A 22,388-nucleotide genomic window follows, 5' to 3' on the forward strand; every position below is an offset into this window, starting at 1 on the left:
AGGAGGAACAGAAGACTGTGTATTTGTCGAGTGTTTATTATGAAGGATTTGTAACTCTTCCTATAAAGAGTACTGAACCTGTAAATGAAAACGATATTAACATTATTTAAGTTTGGGACCACATTTTCAAAGTGTAGTACAGTTTAAATACATAAATTAAGCATGGAACTAGCAGATTTGTGATCATTCATTGCTCATATGGAAAAATCGACTGCAATTGCCTGCATGCCTCAGAATAATTTGAACATTTCTGCATTAAAAACAAAAAGGCCTTTCCAAATAGTTGGTAACGCAAACCAGAAATTTGCCAAAACCTGAAACTTACCCAAACCTTTGGCTAAAGAATCACTTTTGAACTGAGCAAAACAGAGCCTAAATTAATTCCTTTGTGTTGATATTCTCGTTACAGAAGAGATTATTACAACCCCTTGAATGAAACCACTGCCTCAGATTCATTGAATTTGTGGTTCAGTTGTTTGTATTGCTGTTACCTTGCCTGTCCTTCAAAGGGAATATGTTCAAACCTGAAATTCAGATTAAAAAACCCAAACTTTTTCAATTATTTCAGGCAGAACTATACTATTTTAAGTCTTGGAAAATATATTTCTGCTATTACTAGAAGACTGATGCAATGAAGACTTTTGGTCTGCATAAAGATTCACTGTGATTTTATGGGGATAGCAAGTTTTAAGTATATCTAGTTAGGTTAATAAAATGTATGAAAAGCAAATCTTGTTTACCCCTTCCCCTTTTCATACCTGAACAACTTCAGTCACTAAGTCTGAACAAACAAAATGATGGAACGCTTTCACTTTTTGCATTAAAAAGGTTAAATTACAGAAATGTACTTCTGATTTTTTAGTTGATTGGAAGGTATATATTTTGTTACGCTTCATATAAAAAGCCAGTTTTACAATCTGATTTCCTTCCTATTTATATAATTTATCGTATATCATAAACTGAGCAATTTTATTCACCGAAATCAGTTTGTTCTTAATCCTGAAGAGTCTGTGGCATAGGTTTCATAAGCTTTTAGTGCCCCTTTTTTTTTTGTTTTTGTTAATTCTGCATTTGTCAAGTAAAAATACTTTTATTCACTGAATGGTAATGATTGCCAAAGCATATTTAAAACAACCTCCCCACCAAGGTAGTGCTTTTTTCTTTAATAAGATGCGTTTGCATTTTGGTCAAAAGGTAAGACAGAGGTTTTTAAAGCAGAATGTTACATACACAGGTATTCACCGACTAAGAGAACAGAGTGTGTTGCTTGGAAGCAGATGAGGAAAACTACTCTCTTCGGTTTTCTTGCCAGGCCCCAGTGTTTTACTGAACCCTATAAATAGCTTTATGTTTCCTTGAAATCTAAATGGATGTGACCCCAGTTACGAGAGAAACTTGGTGGTTTGAAGGATTTTTAGGAAAAGTGCTTAAGGTGTAAATTTATTGCGTTGCTAAGAATGGTGAGAGCTGTTGGAGATGGCCTGATGCTTCAGAGGAGCAAACACCTGCTAAATGGGGCATAATGCAATTCTTCTTTAGTATTGCCAACGAGCTAAATGGCATTTTCCTTTGGCAGCGGTTCTGGAGTAACTTATGTGATTGGACCTCTGAAATGAGACATAGAGTCTAATGCTGAAGCCAAAGGAGCAGTGTGACGCTTCGCTCTTTCAGACGTGGCTCTGCAGTTTTGTTTGTTTGGGGGGCTGGGGGAGTTCATTCACAAGAAAGAGAGTTAGCTGCAAAAGAACATGCGTTTTTTTGGCGGTTCCTTGCAAAAGTGAAGATACAAGTTAGGCTTTTTGCAGAGCTAAGTTATATGATTATATACAGTGAATAACCATGGCTTTTAATAACCTCAATGTCTCATGAGGGTACCAAGTAGTGAAGAGTCCAGATGTGTAAAACTATCTCCTCAAAGGTGTTGATATTCAAGATATGAGGGAAGAGAAACTTGCTTCTGCATATTCTAAGCTGTAGCTGGGCAAAAGATTGTTGGTCTTCGGAATTTCTGAGCTATCCCCCTAGAAACTGCTGGGGTAGGAATTACTACAGGGACTTTCAGGCCCTGGAGTCCTGGTGCCTACAGGCAGAAGTCTGTTTGCTGTGTGCCATCTGTGTTAGGCATGAATTAAGTTTCATTTATAGGGAAAGATTTCTCTTTTATCTTCTTCAGATATTAATCTACCGGATTCAGCCCATTTGTAGTTTGAATCACCCTGTGGAGGTCGGTCCCTAATCCTGGGCCATTTAAGATCTTTCTAGTGCCTATAATTATGGTAGAAATCTTTTTGAGCACATACTGCATATACATGTAAGAGGCTAAGCTCGCTTCCCTGGCTTCTATGACTATCACGCGTTCTTTTTAAACAAATTAAGCTGTAGTTTTTATGATTTAAAAACCCTAAACCCACTGTTTTCCATGGTTGTTGAAATATCCTGGACTGAAGAATGGCCCGCTATTTACAAAGAGCTTGTTATTGATTTCAGAGCTACTTGCGAAAGATTCCGCTACTGAAACGCAGAGCATGCGTACCTGTGTTAGCTTGTCTCAGGAAAAACGTGAAAGGTCTGTCTGCTTTGAAAATAGGCGTTCGAGATCTTTTTAGTAATACCATTGCTGTAATGCAACAAAGAAAACGTTAGTAAAACGTGTCCAGTTTCTTTCAGTCTTCTGTACAGTGCTCTCAAGCTCTGATGTTTAGTACCTTGAGTTTTGAGGTGCTCCTCTGCTTTAAGAATAAAACAACAATTTTACCCAGCAGTGAGATGGGTCTGGGTGAATGAGCAAGTCAAGTGTTGTGAGACGACATGCAGGCGATTCGGGTGTATTTCGTTGCTGAAGTGAGTCCGTCTGGCTTTGGATTTCCAAGGTAATGTAATTTTTGTTGTTATCGCAGCCCTAACTCTGCTGAAGTCGTACTATGCTACTGCCTAACCCGTTAGCCAATTCCTAGCTATGCTGTTCTGGTAAAAAAAATAAGCAAGGTAGAAATGTAGTCCCTTTTCTAAATGGGAGACAAACAGCAGAGAAATATCTACGTCATCCTGGAATTTCTCTGTCAGAACGCCCAACAAAACCTAAGCATTCTCCATCTCAATTTCTGACTGTCCTTCCCCTCTCTGGTTGCGGGCTAATTATTAGGTTAATAAAGCATCCTTAAGAATTATGATGGCTCAGCTATTATTAAAATACATCTCATTTAAATAAATGCTTCCTTGTAGCTCTACAGTATTAAGACTACATTGTAAAAAACCACCCAATACTAAAAAACCCAGATTTGGATTATTTTTTATTGAGCAGTTAAAACAATGGAATTCAATTGAAAATTCAAGTAGGATTCAGTAAAGCTAGTTTGAGTGGCACTATTTCAGTGCTCCGAAAAAAAAGAGCCTGCTTTAGCTTTCAAGATACCGTGTGACTAGATCCAGAGCTTTTAAAGTAAACAATAAACATAATAATACCTTTTAAAATCAGCTTCTTAGCTTGGTGCGACTGGAGTGAAGGGAAGTTTAGGCATTGGTTTCAACGGGATAAAGGTCTGATGTCTGATTGCTATTACCCTTAGTCTTTGGTATGTAATCAAAGCCACCTAAAAGCCTTTATTTTGTATGGGAATTTCCAGAAAAATTACTAAAATGTTAATGCCCCAGTAGAGATGAAAATTGTTATAAAATTTAAAACCGGACAGCTCTGCAGAAAGGTTAACTTAGTTATGTGAGATTTTCACTGCACACCCACGTATGTTGAGCATGTGTCTTATTCAAAGTTGTTGCTAGAGGAATACTACACCAAAGCAGGTGTGCCCAGGTTCCTTTTAGCATCGTGACCGGGGGATGTCTGCAGTGCACAACATGGTGGGCTCCGCGGTGAGATGCACTGCGGTGCTCCCCCTACACGCCTCTTGGATTTCTTTCTGAAAGAAAGGAGGGCGAGCAGGAGAAAGGGGACAGACCCAGATCTTGGCCTGATCTGCAGTCAAGGGCCACCAGCGTTTGCAGGGTGTGCGTGGAGGACATCTACAGTCAGCACAGCCCAGGGAAGCAGCAAGGCGAGATGTGGTTAACCATCGTCCTTCTGCTGTGCTGATGTTTGAACAGCTCGAGGACACGTTCGGCTTCTGAAGAGAAGCAAGTGGCAGCAATGCCTATGTAATCCATGCAGGGGTCTAGGGCTGCCGCTGCTTTTCGTGCTGACTTGTAGCATCTCCAGAGCACCTGAGGCTTCCAAAAGGGAAACAAAAAAGCACGGGCCTTCTTTGATAAAGTTCATGTGACAAAAATGAAAAAAAAAAAGGGATTGAACAGCTCAGTAATTTTAGTTCCCCTGTTTTATGTAAGTTGTTATGGAGGATTTCTATTGAGATGTCATTCAGCTTACGAAGGTCATTTATTGACTCTAGTCCATAGCTGAGATTTTACTCTGAATCTCCCCACTCAGCCAGCCCCAGCTGCTCACTTGGAAATGATCTGTTAGTAGAAACTACTGCACACGAAGGTCGCACCTCAAAGTACATAAGAAACAAGCCTGTCTTCATCTTCATGAAGACAAAACTTTTCCATCATCACCTTCAATGTTACCAAAGAGATCATCTTCAAAAAACAAACCCCATAATGATTCAGGAGCTATGGACAAAACATTAGTAACCTTTTTTCGTTCTTTCCTTTTATGATCTGAGCAAATAGATTTGACCAACAGAAGAAGTGGTTTATTTTCTTAAACTGGACTTTCCCTGGGCTAGTAAAGATGCTTTTCACTTGAGTCTTTATATGTTAGTCTAAGATCAAACATGGAAAGGGAAGAGTTTTAAGTGTTCTTATGATCAATCACAAAGGTAAAATGGAAGCATGTTAAATATAAAAGTTTAAATTTAGGTTAGGTATACATTTAAATGCTACCATGCTTTTTTTTTTTTTTTTTTTTTTTTAATAAAAGATTATTAGTTGTTTCTGTAGTGGTGATCTTCAGAAGTGAAAAGTAAAGTTTGTATATTTGATTTACCTGTAGCTCCTGATGCCTTGGTACCATCTTCTGTTACTTCAATCTCTGCTTTGTGAATAGCTTCTGAAATATAAAGACTACCTTGCTCTGCAAAAAAAAAAAAACAGAAATGAATATTAATAGTTATTTTCTGAATTCCATTGCGAACACCATTTTTTTCCCCCATAATTCAGAATGCCTTTACCATTTTTCTGCAGAATCTAAGGATGACATAACGGTTAGGTATTTCACCTGGGCCGCTAATTCAATGACAGCATACTGAATACAATACAGGTCACATTATTACCTTTTCTTCTGTTGCAAATTCCTCCCATTGGTCCATTCACCACATCATGATTGGAAAGACAGAACAGTGTAAACCTGCCTTTCGATTGCTTTTTCTGTATCTGGCTTCCACGTTAGAAGATCCTCAGTTCTAATTTGCACTCAGCTCCTGATTTTTCATACACGTACCTAATATGGATGAGCATAGACAGTCTGAACATCTAAGCTAGCTTGTTATTAAGGACTTTTTAGCTCAGCACGTAGCTGAGATAGTATGACTACATGGCTTTCGGACCAGCGTGACTTCATGTGCAGGCAACTTGGAGAATAAGCTAAAACATTCATGTGTGTCTTGAATCTATCTGCCTGAACGTGTCCTTTGTCAGAGTGCAGCTTACTTGATGGCCCAGGTGCCTCTGACTTCTGTGTGAAACATGGGTCCCACTGTCAGACAAGCAATGAAGTTCTGAGGAAAGAATCACTCCTGTGAATGCAAAGTTGGAATATTTTTCTGCTTAAAGGCATTTCTGCTATTGACTTCTCATAGTTCAGATCTGCTTTCTAACCTGGGGGAAGGGGGATGACAAGATTTTGACTGTGTTTGTATCGGTGTAAACCTGGAAGAGCTGTGAGGTGTCCTCGCATTTCTGCTGATGGAGCCAGCTGCAGTCTGACCCATTTCCAGTGGTGTCCAGTGGTGGGAGTCGGGCTCAGGCTACAGAAGAGCATGGCTTTGACGCAGTACAGGAACATCTTTAAAGTTAGATAACACGTGGGGAAGGTGACATTAGGTTGCTTTAGTCTAGGGAAGACACCATGTCTCAGATCTCTGCATGGCTGACAGAGAGAGGCATGTCCCTTGTCAGTGTGAGTAGGAATGCACACGTTTGACTATCTATCTCTTTGATTACAGAGGGGCTTTTCACAGAGTCTTAAGTCACCATTGTGAATACCCTCTTTTCCCTCATTTCTACCCATGTTTACCTGTTCTTTCATCTTTATGACTGTTTTCCCACTATATAACAGTGGCCTGAATGCTGAATGGGAATTACCAGTTTGAGAGAGATCTCCCAGGTTGTGGTGGAAAACAAGGTTATGTGGTGAGAGTAGAAACTAATTAACGCAGTGGGAACAGTGAATGAATAATGGTTTGAGGAACTGTTGGAAGGGAAACTGCAGAAAAACCTCTCTTCAGGAAGAAGTGATGGGACTGTGACATCAAATGGAGCTTGGAAAAAAATTAATTTCAGAAGGATACCAAGGAGAGTGTTACAAGTCCAGTTCTCCCCAGCTGACTGCAGAGGGCAGAAAGCAGGGAAGGTTGTGAGGTTTTTTCTTTCTTGTCTGAATATGAGGATTTGGTCTGACACATAGGTGAAAACAGGGAAATACTAAAAGACCACTTTAGCTGTTTCTATCTGAATTTTGTTCAGTCAAAAATCTGGGATGGAAACAAGCAAGACAAAGGAAGGACATAGACCTGTTGGAGAGGGTCCAGAGAAAGGCCACAAAAATGATCAGAGGGCTGGAGCTCCTCTCCTATGAGGAAAGGCTGAAAGAGCTGGGGTTGTTCAGCCTGGAGAAGAGAAGGCTGCGGCGTGACCTTATTGCAGCCTTTCAGTACTTAAAGGAGGCTTATAAGAAAGATGGGGACAGACTTTTTAGCAGGGCCAGTAGCGATAAGACAAAGGGTAATGGTTTTAAACTAAAAGAGGGTAGATTCAGACTGGATAAAAGGAAGAAATTTTTTACGATGAGGATGGTGAAACACTGGAACAGGTTGCCCAGAGAGGTTGTAGATGCCCCATCCTTGGCAACATTCAAGGCCAGGCTGGATGGGGCTCTGAGCAACCTGATCGAGTTGTAGGTGTCCCTGCCAATTGCAGGGGGGATGGACTAGATGACCTTTAAAGGTCCCTTCCATCCCAAAGCATTCTGTGATTCTATGAAAACTGGGAAGAGGCAGAATTTTTTTAATTAGATAAATCTAACATATTTTGGAAGAAAAAAAAGAAGCTTTCATGCATAAAGAAGCTATTCCAGGTCTGAAATGAGGTAACACATTTGTTTGCTAAATGTCATCTGAGAGTAAATATTCTGAAGATTACGGCTTCTTTGTTGCATGGAAGAGGAACTGAAAACTTACCTGTCCTTTTTCCAACTGTATCTATTGGTTAAATAAAAGATAAACCTTCCCTATAAAAACTCTGCCTCATATAACTCTTAGACCATCATAGCTATAACCCTACTATTAGGATACATAACTGAGCAGAACTGCAAAGGGCCTCAACATATCCTTTAATCCATAACCGTGCCACAGGCAGGATCAAATACTTCTGCAAACCTCACCCTGTATGACGTGAAGCAGAAAGCCACCAAGTTGCATAGGAAAGAAGCTGCTAAATGAGATCATTTATGGTGGAGTTCATTTCCTCAAAGTATTTATCTTATTTAAATAGATGTTGACTTTATAAGATGCATCCTTGTGCACTTTATCACTATATTAACATTTGTTTGCAATAAACAAAGCAGCAGGCTTTAACAGATAAGTGGGCAGTAACAAATTATTTTTAACATGCATCTCTTTGCAATCTGAAATATGTACTGTAATAAAAAAATGCTAGGTTCAATTTTAAAAGGGGTATAAAAAAACCCCGTAAGTAATGTGCCTTCTGAGATTCGTCCCAGAGAAGTAACTTTTCTGTAAAAGCAGGTTTGTCTAAATTGGAGGAATTTCTTGTTGTCATATCTCCATTTATTTACTCACACGCGCAAGAACTGCATGAACTCTCTGCATCTCTAGGAGCAGCTACCACTCTGAGTCTTTGCTATGAACAGAAATGACTAAGATGAAATAATTTGTGTTGCTGAAAGTAGTAAAAAAAAAAAAAATAGATAATTTGGATTATTTTAGTACTTAATATTAAACAGGGATAAAAATTTTCCAAGGAGTGGGATAATTTCAGACTTCCAAAACCAAGACAGTTTACAATTGTAACACTAGTATTTTAGCAAAGGGAAAGTATAATTTAGTCCACTGGTCACTGGATTAGCAAGACAACATGGCACGGGCATATGCCAATATTGTTTGTGGTGTCAGGAGTTGGAATACTGACTTGTTGGATCAGCATCCCTAACTGTTAAATGACTATTTAAAAACACAAACAGGAATGCAAGTTTTACTAAAGTATCCTAAATTTCTAAATAAATAATTGTTTTCCAGGCCTACGCTGTCTTCAGAGTTTTAATCTTAAAGAAAGAAGGGGGGAAAAAAAGAAGAAAAAAAGCAAAACCAAAACCAACTCTGTCCCTTTCAGATTCCTCTTTCCTACAAAACAACAGCTCAAAATATAATTGCCAATAATAAAACAGAACAGTTGAGTGTGAATTGTATTTTAGAGATTCACAGAGGAAGAAGTACAATCAATTCATAAGGACCAGGTCTACCGAATCATTCAAATGTAAGAGTCTACAACTATTGGGTCAGTGATCATTTTTTATTCAGTCAAGCCTCTTACCTGAAATACCTTTAAAATTAGCAGTGATGGGATCAAATGCGTCTCTAATTCCCAAGGCAGAAAAAACTGTCTTTAGGTCAAAAAGGCTTTGAATACTGAACCTGAAATTAATATGATTGATAGATTTTATTTAAATGTGGGATTTGCAGTTTCATAGAGCTAAAAGGTAGAACAGATGCAATTTATTTCAAGCCTTTGTATTTCATCCATCTATTTCTGTATGAGCCCAATGCCTTCTGTCTGATTAAGTGTACTTTGCAGAAAAGCGACTCATCTTCACCTGAAGACAGAAGGAATCCCTCGCCTCCATCTATTGTACCCAGACCACCTCTCAGTCTTCTTGACACATGAACTCTGCATTTCCCCAAGCGTCCTCTTTTTAACAATCTTTTTGGCTGTAGCAAAGGGCCCTTTGAAACATTTGCAAAAGAGTAGCTTGGAAAAAAAGAATATTAATGTACAAATTGTTTTCCAGTGCTTCGTTAAGGTGAGGAATGTATTGTGAGAGATGCATAACGACGCCCTTTCATGCTGATACAATAGGTACAGCTACAAAGGCCCTCCGGCACCTGATTCCTCCTGCTATGCAATTTCATTTGAATAGATGATAGAAAATACCTCCAGGACGTGTGCATTTGCTAGCACTAATGACTAATGTGGAAAACGAATGGCTGAAACTTGCTTTGTGCACAGAAAGATGGGTAAGACTGGTGAGGGGGCCCGAGTTCTTTGTAGAGTACTTTTGTAGTATACTAGCAAGTTGTAAAAATAAACTATTGCATTTTTTTAAAGGTTATATATTTACTCTTCCGTCAGCAAAGAAAAAAATGGAGTGTGGGAAAGGCCCAGGAACTTTTCTCTCATTTTAGATCTTTAAAGGATTGTTATGCCCCAAACAAGTTTTAAGTAAAAGCTGTAGGATCAACTGAAATACTTGGTTTTTAAAACAGTACAGAGCATACCAGAAAGTTTTGGCATTTCCAGCTCACCTCTTCATGGCTTAAGAAAGGATTAGAACTTTTCTGATCATGTGATGAATAACAAAACTGAAAGTATCTCATTTGGTTTTGTCTCTCACATTGCTCATGTCAGCACTATCACACCCGATTCTAACAACTGAAGTAGTGAAGCCATCTTGCAGTATTAATATTGCTTACCTAGGTAGAAAAATGTCCATCTTCATTCTGTTTAAGCTGTTGGCCCAGAGGGTTATGGTCTTGGCAGAAAGGCAAGACTCAATCTGGGACAAAGATGTTCTTTTGTGGCTGGGAAGCACTAGGAACATGCTGAGTTTCTCCCCCAGGTAGGGTAACTCGACCACGCTGAAAGCCTCTAGAGCTGCAGTCTGGAATTGGCCTGAAGGTGGGCAAATATAGATCTTATTTCATCACTCAAGTGGGGAAAAATACCCAAAACCCACAACCCAAGCCTGGGTTGGCAGACGGTTCAGAACAGCAGTGATGAGGTATAAGGGGTTGTCTCTAGTGCATGGGCTCTTGCAGCCAACTTGGGTTGCTCTTAACTCACAACAGTGGCTCATCTGAACAGAGCCGATTTATATATATATATATAACTTGGCAGAAAAATGCCAATGACAGTAATGGTGCCTGAAGCACTATCTCAACAGAGCATGGATATTTTATTGCTTTCTCATATAGTAGCTGTCCTCCTTGCTCAGAGTTTAAAAAACATTACCGAGGCAATGACAGTAACTTTATGGTTACTGTTCCTGCAATGCTTGTTCTTTGAATAAACTTACAACTTTCTAATATCTTTCACTAAAAATTCACTACTGATTGATAGAAATTACAAAACCAAAATGAAGTGTCCTATTTAATTAACTGAAACGTACTTTGCCTCATGTTTCCATCTTTACTACCTTTAAAAATCAGTTTTAACCTTATTTCAAGAAACAAATAGGTACATTAAAAAATAAAGTAGTTAGGCTTATGCTTATTTAAGCACAAAATTTCTTATTTTTCAAAACCTAGGCCTAAAACATATCAAAATCAGATGAAGGTTATAAAAACTAGTCCCAAAAGTAAAAGCTGGTGGGCTTCTGACCTTGTAATTAGTTATGCCACAATTTGTAGCAGCCATTTGAAAGTACCATGTAAATTCCATATTTTGATGAGCAATTAGTCCAGGTGTTTCTAATGGACTCTGTTATACAGTAGAACAGATTCAATTATCACAATTTTACTTCCTTATTTTTTCATCTGTTAATCCATAAATAGCATTTCAGAAACACTCAGCAATAGGCAGCAGGCCAGGAGTTCAATACAAGTTGCAAGCCAATGACTTATTATTGCCATTGCCATAGGCCATCCAAAAGACTCCCTCTTCACCCAGCTGTAGTAATTGTATCTTCAAGGGTAGATACTCACACTTATTGAGTCAGGGGTTGTAAATAACAGAATATAGGTAGCTCATGTTCATAATACCTAAATATTTGCCAATAAATAAGTAGCTATAGGATGTCTCAAATGTTTAGTGGTAAAACATGTGTTAGGTTTGCAGATCTAGATTAGATAGGATTCATTAAGTGTTGATTATTCTGCTAGATTAAATTTTAGTCTCTTGGATTAGCCCTCCTGCCATGCAATGCAGAGAGGGAATTGTGCTGTTAAAACCACCTCCCAGCATGTGGATCACTTTGCTGAGAAAAGACCTTCTCATTTGTAATGTGCAAGCAGGGAAGATTTACGTTTGTGGTGCACTGGTCATGAGTGGTTTAATTTGTGGGCATGCTGATATTCTGAAGTCAGCACATTCTGCACAAAGGTTATACAGTCCTTATTTGTTAATTAGAAAGAAAATCAAAGACTTGAGATTATCGAGTCAGAGCATTTAGCGTTCCTTACTTGAAGTGATTTTGAGCATCCCGTAAGGATTATATATATGCTACATCAGTATTCAAATATAGTTAACAAATTGCTCGGAAAAATGAATATGTAAAATAGCTGCAGTGTTTAAAAGGCATGTGTAAACAGTAATGTTGACATTTTCTTAGAGCAGTGTTAATTGTCCCCAGGCTGATTTGTTCTGCGTGGCCACGTTGAAAGGATAAACAATGTTCTAAATGCTGCGATCAATAACAGGCCACAGCTAATCTTTCTCGCTCCGTGTTTTGGATCCTGATGGGAGACAGCTGCTATCATTTAATAATGAAGGAAAATTATCTCATGCCTCTGCTTTATTGTACTGAACCAGTCTTTTGTATTAATTTCAAACTGATTTGTTAGAGATGTTTCTAGCATTTCTAGTGACAAAGACTGAATTGGCCCTATCAAATCCGACAATCAGCAAATTTTAAATGATCCCTTTCATTTTGACTTTCCTCAAAAGCCTCTCCGGCTGCAGAGAGCTCACACATTTCAGGCTGGATGAAAAGGTAACCTCAGTATTTTGGCTAACTTTCCTTTTCTGTGCAAATATTTAATGCTTCAGCTACCTACTTAAGGATGATAGGATGGAGTTCTTGTGTTTAGGTAAATGGTCAGACGAGCACAACTAATGATTTCACATCAAGTTTGCAAGGGCTCAGGAGCAAATATATGGTCAGTCTGCAGCTCAGCTGCTCAATTTCTGGTCACTGGTCTTTACCTGAGATCTCCACTTGTATAAGCACTGGCAGCCCCCTGCCTTCCCTGATTTTAGACCTCTCATTTCAGACCTCTCATTTCTTTATCTCACTCTACTAAAAGAGAAAGTTCAGAGAAAAGGTCTGTTCCTGAGCTAATAGGTGTGTATTAGTCCCAAGAAACCTGTTTGTTTACCTGAATAGCTCACAAAATAATGAAGGGTGAGGCTATTCAGGATATCACAGGTAGCAAAGCCCCTGCAGTGAGCTTGGTGATACAAAATCACCTGAGGCTGGAAGATCACGCGTTGACATAGTAGTTTATGTTGCCCAACAACAAGGATGATGAGGTGTAGGGTTTTGGAAAGGCAAACTTTCTCACTCCCCAGTAAAGTCAATTAACTTATAAAGGATTCAAATGTAAAGAGGATGGGAGCACTCCAAGGCAGAGGTGTGAACCCACTCAGGAGCTGGCCGTGCACCAGGAGGAAGAAGCGTGGTGGACACACCATGGATGTCCAGGAAGAAGAAAGACCACAAAGAACGATGTAACAGTAAGGGCAAACTTGCAAAAAGTGGAAAAAGTGACTCCTTAGCCAGGTGAATTACGGTTCAGAGATATAAAGGCATAGAAATAATGAGCTGCCAACTGCGTGCCTGATGTGACTGTCGCACAGAAAAGGAGAATGTTTTAGCCGTATAAACAAGAGAAAAAGGAAGCAAGAATGGTGCTGCTGCACACTGAATTAATTTTTTTTTAGATTCATCCCAGTTATTTGCTGGAACTGGTGGGAGATAAATAATCTGATGATACAGCAAAGGGTAATGGTGAAATTCCTAATGGAAATGAGGAAAGATCAGGAGGTATTACAACACCAGAGAAAGAAATAAAGTTTACACTACTTGGGAGAGACAAATAATCATGTGGGGCCTAGGTGATCACCACCCCAGAATATGAAAAGAACTTGGATGTGGAACTGCAAATGAATCAATGAAGATTTTTAATAGACTGTAGATTCAGTTGTTTCCCATGACTGGAAAACAGGAGTACGTTTGTAAGGAAAATGAAAGTAATCTGGGAAATTTCAGGTCTTTGTTTGAGAAGCTTTAGAACATACTCTGGAGAAAAGAATAATCAAGTCAGAGAGGGAAATAGAAAGTGAGATAAATGGTAATATCAGGTGGACCCTAGCAAACAAATCTATACGCTTTTTTGAATTGATAACTGATTCGATAAAGAGGCATAGATCCAGTCATCTAGTTTTAAGTAAAAGGTTAAATATAATTTCACTGTGGCACTATTTACAGGTAGAAGTGATGGCCATTAGAGCAAGAAATGAAAGGCAACGAGCAGCCGCTTGAAGGGCAAACTACAATGAGCTAAGTTAAAAGAGGGGCTCCCAAGTTGAAAAGAGGTTACCAGTGGCTTTCCAAAGTATTGCCAACACTCAAGACTTCCATCAAAGACAAACAGTGAGGTTACTGTGATGACTGGAGTGGTGGAAATCAAATGATGGTTCAAAAACACAAAAAAAGGTATGTACCTGTGGAGATTTTTCCCTCCCCTTGATTTACCTAGGACTCATCAGCTGGAAAAAAATGGAGAAAGAAAAAAGGCCCAGGCGGGGTCGACCTGAGTTGATTCTGCAGTGCACTCCACAAGGTATTTTTAGCAAGTCATAGAAATACTAAGAGCATTTTATGAAACATGTATATGGTCTCATTAAAAGTATTATGTATATTCCTGGACATTTATTTTCAAGAAAGAGTAATTTAAATTGGAGAAGTGCAGAAAAGGACTAGTAGAGAATTGCAGTATCTGTTTTTTGAATAGTTTAGAAAAGCCTGGCATCTTCAGCTTAGCTAACAGGAGAGAGGCAGCTTGATGACTCGCAAATACATTTGGAAGTAAATATCAAAGCTGAAGAGAAATTATTTAACTTAAAGGCTAAAGCTGGCATGATGCTAAGAGATATAAATTGGTCTTGAAAAAATTTAGACTTGAAATTAGGAAGGTTTTTAACCAAATGCAGTTCTGAAATTTAGGGTAGAAGGGAAAAGAGCTTTTTACATTTTGAAAGAGATTGTAGAGCTAAATGGCAGAATTCCTGGTGGTAGAAAATTAAGCCTAAAGCATGAGTCCTTCTGTCAGCAACCCACATACTCTAAGCCTTTGAAAGCAGCATACGCTGTATTTCATATATTATACAAATAAAAGCTTGACCTATATTTATACTGTTTTAAGCCCGTCCTGAGATCATCCACTGATTGGGTATAAGGGCCATCAAAATTTCTCTCCCCTTTGTTGCAGAATTTGGCCCTGAAGATTTGTAGTTTTACCTTAAAGCCTTGGAGAAAGGCTGTGACCAGAGACAGGAGGGATAGGTGTGCAGTGCTGGGGCTCACGGTGATACTATCCTCTCTCTGGTGCTCACACACTCAAGGGACAAACAGTGATTAGGCTGAGGGGCCAGGAAATTTCTTACCCATCCCACAAATCAAACTGGTAGGGGCTTGATATTGTTTTCGTTTTAACTGCCCCTCTGTCATGGGGTCCGATATGCTTCCTACGGTCTTCCCTTCCTAGGCAGCTCTATTTAACAAGCTCCATGCCATTGCAAAGGACTTTTGTATACTGCGGTGCCCTCAGTCTCTCCTGTTCCCTTCTCCTGGCATGTTATCTTGGTGCTTTTTGGTTGTTTGCTACAGCTGGCAAGTTTGTTATGGAGTGCTGAGAGGTGTTGGTCTGTGAGGGATGGGACATGGACAGTAGATATTTTATGAACCATTTTGAACGCAGGATCTCTTTCTTGATTGCCTGGGATTATAAGGAGTCAGTTTGGTCACCCAGGTGGTCTCTTCCTTTGATGGGATTTCTTCTGAGACTTCTCCAGGCTGGGAAAATAACACATCTTAGTGCTGTAGCTGTGGAAAATAAATAAATAAAACTGTTCCATGTTGTACAATAGAACAAATCTGGATCAAGGACAGTTACCGTAGTTAACTTCGGCTGTGTGATGCATTGTGGGCACTTTCAGGGTTGAGCCCTCTGCTGTGGTGAAAGGCAACATCTGGGTATCCATAAAGGAAAACTTCTTTTGCCACATGCTTTTGAAGTACATGGTGCTCACTAGGGAGACCTGACTGAGCGGCGACCCAGCGCTCTCCAACGGCATGCCACGCAGGTCCTCCTCTGCAAGGAAAACAGGCAGGGAGCGGGAAACACGCTGTCCTACTTGCTCAGGCCTAAAAGCCAGGTCTGTGTGAATATATAAAGCAAGTTGGGACTGTTCTCTGGCCCTAAGGGCAAGAGGCACAACTCACAAGGCACTGTTAAACACTGTACTCCCCACAAGTACATGGACCTCATCAGGGTTACCTGTTGGTCCGTGCTCTCCCCAGAACCAAGCTCAAGTTGATCAATGTTGAGGGCCAAAGTTGTGCCAGGACTATGCTTGTCACTGAGCAGCATGGATGACAGCAGCCCGGTGCTCAGCACCATGCCCTGGCCCTGACTGGTTTTCTAGCTTAAATGTGCCCCCATCTTGGAGTAGTTCATCATTAGCACCAGAAATCCCTCATGAAATGGATTCATGATTACAGACCGCTTCATGAAGTAACTAAGTCAACTGAAGCTCGTATCCTAATTCTCCCCCTCTCCTATTTACCTCGCAGTTCAACTGATCCTGCTTTAGGTATCTCAAAGATTTTTGAAAGTGTGATCCACTTTTAATTCATCGATACACATGTGAGCACCGCAATATGAACTCCCATTTTAGTACCTGCTTCTAGAGCAATACTTTTCTATCATGAAGCTGGATCACTTATTACAGTTCATTTGAGAAGGATAGAAATTTTTTTTTCAGTAGTAGCTTTAATGTGTGTGTTTAACATCACCGCACATGTTGATGGCCAAATTAACACTCATGTAACTTAAGTTGATTGGGCAAATCAGGGATTGATTTGCTCTACTGCTTCTAAGGACTTGCTTTTTCAATTATTTTTTCATTAACACAGGATTTAATTTAATTACTTTTCTTGCTTGTGTGGAAAGTAAATTCTTTTTATTTCCCATTTTGACTTTTTAAACTCAGAGTCTGACTGCTGAGCTTACGGCCCTGCATGTTCCCCACAGCAGCATGAAAGTGTTCAATGCAGCAAATTCAGTCCCTGGGGAATTTGGCTGCTCCTCATTAAAACTGAAAACACTGCAAAGAATTGCCATTTTAACAATCAGAGGAACAAGGCCAAGTGATTACCAGGTTGATACTGCAAATTTATACTCACAGATTCAGACCTCTTCCAGCTCTTTCCTCACATTAGAAATGAGCATCAGCACAAGAACTAGATTTCCTAGCTCTCAGCCTTGGTTTGGACAGCATGGAGCGCAGCAAAAAACTTTATACTTGGTTAAATGCAATTTCTCTCATTACTCCTATTTTACGTTTTATTCAGGTGGAATCATTCTCATGGGTTGTTACATTACCTCCAAGGTTACCGGTGATCCATTCCTGTATTTGGGCTGCGGTTCTTCTGGGGTCAGTGAAGTTGGTTTGCTGCAGGCTGCTGTTTGCCCAGTGCGCAACACGTGCAGTGAAGCGGGGCGAAAGCTGCACGCCAGCGTCCACAAAGAAGGAACACGCCAGCTGAACCACCGTGCCTTGGCTGGAGTCGGTTGCTCCTTCGTACACTGCGTGCAAGAAATCCTGCACACTGTGATCTGACAGGCAAGAGAGAGGGAAAAGCTGAAATTATCATGTTGAGGTTAAGGATAGCAGAGATTGCACCAGGGCTCTGCAGCTCTCAACTCCAGTGATGACACTGGTGTCCTCTGAGAGTTAAAGCACTATAACAACTGAAGCACCCTTGACTTTATGGGCTATTACTGTCAAGCAGTGCTGTCAAGGACGATGATGCACGGGGCACAGGAAAGCACTCTTCATGTTGCTGTAGAAATCACTCTAGTGCAGATATGTCAAGTGGCTGATTTTGCATCAGGCTCACACCTCTATGCAAACACAGCTCTTACAGTTCATAAGGTACATTATTTTTTCCTGGGCACTCTCCGAGTTCCCATTAGTGAGATCCAGCACCTCTGGCCGTGACTGGCTAAGCTGCCGATGCCGCAGTACCTCTGTCTCCTTCTCCTGCCTTATCAATGCCACCCATCCCAGGAAAGGCATCTCCCTGACTACCCCAGGTCTGTCTCTGCTACCCTTGGCCCTTATGTGTTGCTTTGTTTCTTGAAGGATGGTACCTCAAGCTGGCCCAGTATTGCAGATGAGCCCTGGCAATGCTAAATAGAGCTGATAGGTTGCTTCATGTGTGTTACAAGAGACCCTTCTTCTTATAGAACCCACAACAGTGTCTGCTTTTTTTTGAAGTACAATTATATTTCTTACTCAATGTTCATTTTTTTTAATTCCTAAGAACCCTCAGATCCTTTCCTAAAAACACTATTCTTTGACTCCTGATTTGAACAGCTGATTGTTCCTTCTAAATGCAGAATTCTGCACTTGCCCTTATTGAATTGTGTCCTGTTCACTTCACACATTTCTCCAATTTTCCAGGATCCTTTTAAATTCTATTCTGGTCTTCCAAAATGCTTGTAGCAATCATGAGCTCAGTGTCATTCAAAAATTCAGTAATGTATTCTCTAGTTTGTTGTCTACTAATGAAAATAGTTGAATAGTGTCCTGGTCTCCTGTTCCCGGGAAGCTCATGGTAGTTCAACAGTGGTGGCTTCTGTGATGGATAGAGGGTTGAGGTGTGGGCCCAACAGGAACATGAATCCTGCAAAACTTAGACAATCTCATGTTTTTAAAATCACAAAGTTTCTAGTAGGCTCCCCGGAAGGGTGATTTAGCAGCCATTTCCGGCTGTCTTTATTTTGCTGGCTGTAATGGTTTGTGGTGGGATGGTTCATGCTGAGGTGACCTCCTGAGGCCTGGGACTTGCACCGAGTCTGAACAATGTTTATGGTCTCTCTGTCAAATCTCCTCAAAATTCCCGTGTTCGCGGTTCAGCCCCTTTCCCATGTCACTTGTGCTTTGGAGGAGACTTGGCTACAGCCAGCCAATACAGGTCTTGTTGAGGCTGTTACTTGCCTTTAAGACATTTTCAGCAGGTTCCTCCTTCTGTAAATAAGTATTCCATGGGGACTGGGAAATGTCTGGAGCACTGCTCTTCTTCAGCAAGACATCAGTGCCTCTTGACTGTGCGGGGCCACCAACACCTTTCTGATTTTAGGCATTGGAACAGCCTGCCCAGGGTAGTGGTACAATCACAGTCCCTGGAAGTATTCAAAAAATGTGTGGCTGTGGTGCTTAGGGACATGGTTTAGAGGTGGACCAGGCAGTTAGGCTAACAGTTTGGACTCGATGATCTCAGAGGTCCTTTCCAACCTTAATGATTCTATGATTCTATGATTTCCCCACCAAGTGTCCTGATTTCTTTGTGAAATCTCAGCAGCTCACTGTTGTATATGAATTGCTGGCCACCATCTCCAAGGTGGGGTCGGTGTTGCGCCCCTTGCTTCTCCAGGTTGCTCTGCTTGGCTCAGGTGCTCCTCTGCCTCAGCCTGAAACCCCAGGGTGCCCTGGGCAGCTCACAGATATCTGGCTCCCTATGGGCATGGCTGGACTCACCATTACAGGCTGGCTGGAAAACTTTGTTTTGACTCAAGGGAGACCGTAGTCAAAGGGAGGAATCACTAAGTTTCTCCAGACGCCTGTGATGTAGACAGTGCTGGAGGGAAGTCAGGCTGGGCTGCCGTCTGGGACATGGGTAGTTTTGGGTGGCTAACCGGGGAAGTCCATCCTGCCTGGACTCGCTTGTCCCAGGCTGAGCATCGGGTCAAGGGCAGGATCTCCATGAACCTCCAGCTGCCAGCCAGGTCATCAGGAGACTTTTACTACATTGGTTCAGATTCTTGAAGGGGTAAAGGGAGAGGTTCACATCTACCAACTTCTACCACTTGAGAATCCAGTGCGTGTTTTCTGACCTAATAGTGTTCCTGTAATAACCTGCAGGAAGACTAATCGCCTATGGGAAATTTGGTATTAAAATTTAGATCTATTACTCTTTAAGGGATAAAATATTGAACTCCTTGAACAGATGTCAAGAAAACTCACACAGTCTGAGGTGTAAAGTGCTTTTCTCGTGTGTTTTGCATTAGTGCAGGAGCATTTGGCAAGCTCTCTGGAGGATGTGAGAAATCAAAGATGGTAAATTGGAAGCAGATGTTAACGTGAGGTGTGGTATCCTGAGCTTGTAACTTCAGTTATATCAAAGAGCTTAGCTAACCAAAGTCCTGAATTCTTACTCATAAAACAGTTCAAAATTGCTTTAAAATACTCTGCCATGGATAAAACTAAACAGCAAGGAGAAAGCATTTTAAAGCATGTAATTTTGTCTGTGCTGTCTAGAGAGACATCCCTTTATACGTTGTTTTTCTTAGTACTGGGAAAAAAGTGAACAAATCTTCCAAACATTAAAAGATTACAAGTGCATGTAAGAGCGGATTCTCTGTGAATAGTGACTGAACCATCAATGTTTTCACTGTTTTCAGCCTGCTAAGGTTTTAACTACATCCTTCATTATTGTTTAAGACAGACCAGCAGAAACATTAATGCAAACATCTAATGGAAGAAAGGAATTTTATCAGATATGCATATATATGTGATTTGGTTTTACTCATCTGACAGAAAATTTGATCTAAGTATTTGATTTATTTATTTGATTTAAACCATTTGAGGAAGTGGTTTCCTTCTCTATCACTGGAAATGTGCTGTTATAACCGATAGCAATAGATCCCATCCTGCTTTTTTTTCACATTCATGCATTAATATTACTGAAAGCCAAAGCTCATGTGGCTTGTGCCACAGACAACTAAAATGGAGATTAAATGTCTGCTTGATATGATGTGAAAAGAAGTGGGGCAGCGCAAATGAGCTAGCAGGTCATTAACAGCCTCTGCACTTCTCTTTTGTTACGTTTTGTGTGGAGATATGTGCCTGAATTTCACTGTGCAATATTATTCTTAAGGTTCTTTCTTAATAACTGAGCCCCTAATGACCAGAAGTGTCAAGCAAGATATAATCCTTGTATGAATTAATATGTTGTTTAAAATTACCCTACTGAATTTACAGAAACAGGCGTCTTATAGGCAAGACTTCATTATATCAGCTGCTATAGCTGCACATCTATAGCAATATAGATGCACTGTCCTTGTGTCAGTACATGCAGCTGTATCTGTATATATCAGTCAGAGTTAGCTCTTACTGCTGTGTTGGTTTTGAATATCAATACTATACAGAATGGTAATGGTGACTAAGGCAGGTTACAGCACAGGACGATGAAATTGCTGGAGGTTTTATCTTTAGTCTTCATATGCTGAAAGTAAATTTTATGCTGAGAAACAGTGGTGTCATCTCTACACATAAGTCTTGTATGTAAGCTGCAAATTTTGAAGATGAGGCAGTCATCTGCTTTTCATAAACATTGTGCCCATAATGTAAAATAGTTTTTGACGTGTGATGTGAGATGGTAGGATAATCCAGAGATAAAATGAAAACAGCATCCTTAAATTCAGCTGACTTAATGCTGGATTTTAAGACATCTGCCTTTTCCATATCCCTTCCAGATTCCCAGCAAGTTTTATTTTAGCCTACTTTCAGGGAAAGATGCAATTTCACCATCCATCTGTCAAGGTATATCTCTCTCTGCTAGTCTCCTCCTAATAACTTTTCATCTTTTTGGTCAGTTGTCATAACATTAGAAAAAGATGCAAAGTCTTAAAGATAATTCAATTTCTATGTTTCATAAAATTTGTTAATGGAATAGGAGAGAAAACGACTGTCCTCTGCCTGGCACCTCCTCACAGAGGACACAGGGGAGGCCAGGACACAACAGACACGATGAACCTCTGGGAAACCAGGAGCAATTCTGCTGTTCATGGAAGCAGCTTTTCTAGATGTAGTTGTATTTCAGTGCAGTAAGAGAGTAAGCTCTGATCAAGAAAAAAGAGGAATAATAACATACACATCAAATACTCCCTTGGGTTCCCTTTGTCCAGCTGCTACCTGACTGTCAAAGATGGAGAAAACACTCCTAAGCCACATCTTGCAGTGAGACAGAAGACAGAAGTTTAGTATGATGTGTGCAATTGCTGTCTCCTTAGTAAAGCTGTGAATTTATTGCAAAATATAAGACATGAAGTATTTTTTTTAAGCAGTACATTACCATGAATATTGTATCCTAAGGCATCCTGCAGCTCCATGAAGGTATTTCCTTGAGCTCCAAACTGCAGCAGCTCCAAAGAAACAGCCACGCTTGCTGGAGAGACTACCAGGTTGGTTCTGTTCTCTCCTTCGGATACATGCTTGTAGAGATTGATGGCAAATTCAGTCTTCAGCTCTTTCAGCTCATCATAGGAGATGCAGTTTCCTTTGGTTAAGCAGCAAGCAGACAGGATAAATGCAGAGAAGAAAACAGGCAACATGAAGGCAAGCTGGGAACACTCTCCACCAGATAATCATACCTGCAATTAATAATACAGATATATTTAGGAAAGCAATAGGCTGAGCTGACAGAGAAACTTTCTCTTTCCATCAGTGTTAAGATATCACTTGCAATAGTAATGATCACTGTTAAAATACTTGTCCAGATCTACCCAGTAGCTATTGCTATTAAAAAAAAAAAAAAGATGTAGGGACATGCTGATGACTCTGTTCACTAAAAAACCCCGAGTTTTCCAGAATGCTGTACCCATGTAGGATGGTTGGCCATTACAGTGCGTGGAGACACAGAGCCCCTCAATTAAAACATTAGCTACCTTGCATGCATGATGGGACACCTTAGTGCGCTCTCTATGCTGCTGAGCACCCACAGCTCCTTTCTGTCTCCAGCAGAAAGGGGGTCACATCCAGCGCTCCCAGAAGGAAGGCCACCCCTCGTGAGGTGCAGGTATCTAACCGGGGTCTCCAGGCTGGGGCTTAGATCTAAGTTTGCAAAAGGCTGGCTT

At 40.4% G+C, this 22,388-nt stretch overlaps 1 protein-coding gene across 1 annotated transcript; it reads right to left on the reverse strand.

The window, feature by feature from the left end:
• Positions 1-37: 37 nt before the first annotated feature.
• SERPINE3 (serpin family E member 3) lies at positions 38-21,866 on the reverse strand (the record flags this gene model as incomplete). The annotated part of the gene is made up of 8 exons (XM_082331099.1): positions 38-78; positions 2,534-2,617; positions 5,000-5,086; positions 8,782-8,882; positions 9,939-10,137; positions 15,360-15,557; positions 16,851-17,084; positions 21,608-21,866. The coding sequence occupies 8 exons, from the start codon at positions 21,864-21,866 to the stop codon at positions 38-40; spliced, it is 1,203 nt and encodes a 400-aa protein (XP_082187225.1).
• Between the last annotated feature and the right edge of the window lie 522 nt (positions 21,867-22,388).

This window comes from Platalea leucorodia (assembly GCF_965183815.1).
Source record: "Platalea leucorodia genome assembly, chromosome: 2".
NCBI classification, from domain to species: domain Eukaryota; kingdom Metazoa; phylum Chordata; class Aves; order Pelecaniformes; family Threskiornithidae; genus Platalea; species Platalea leucorodia.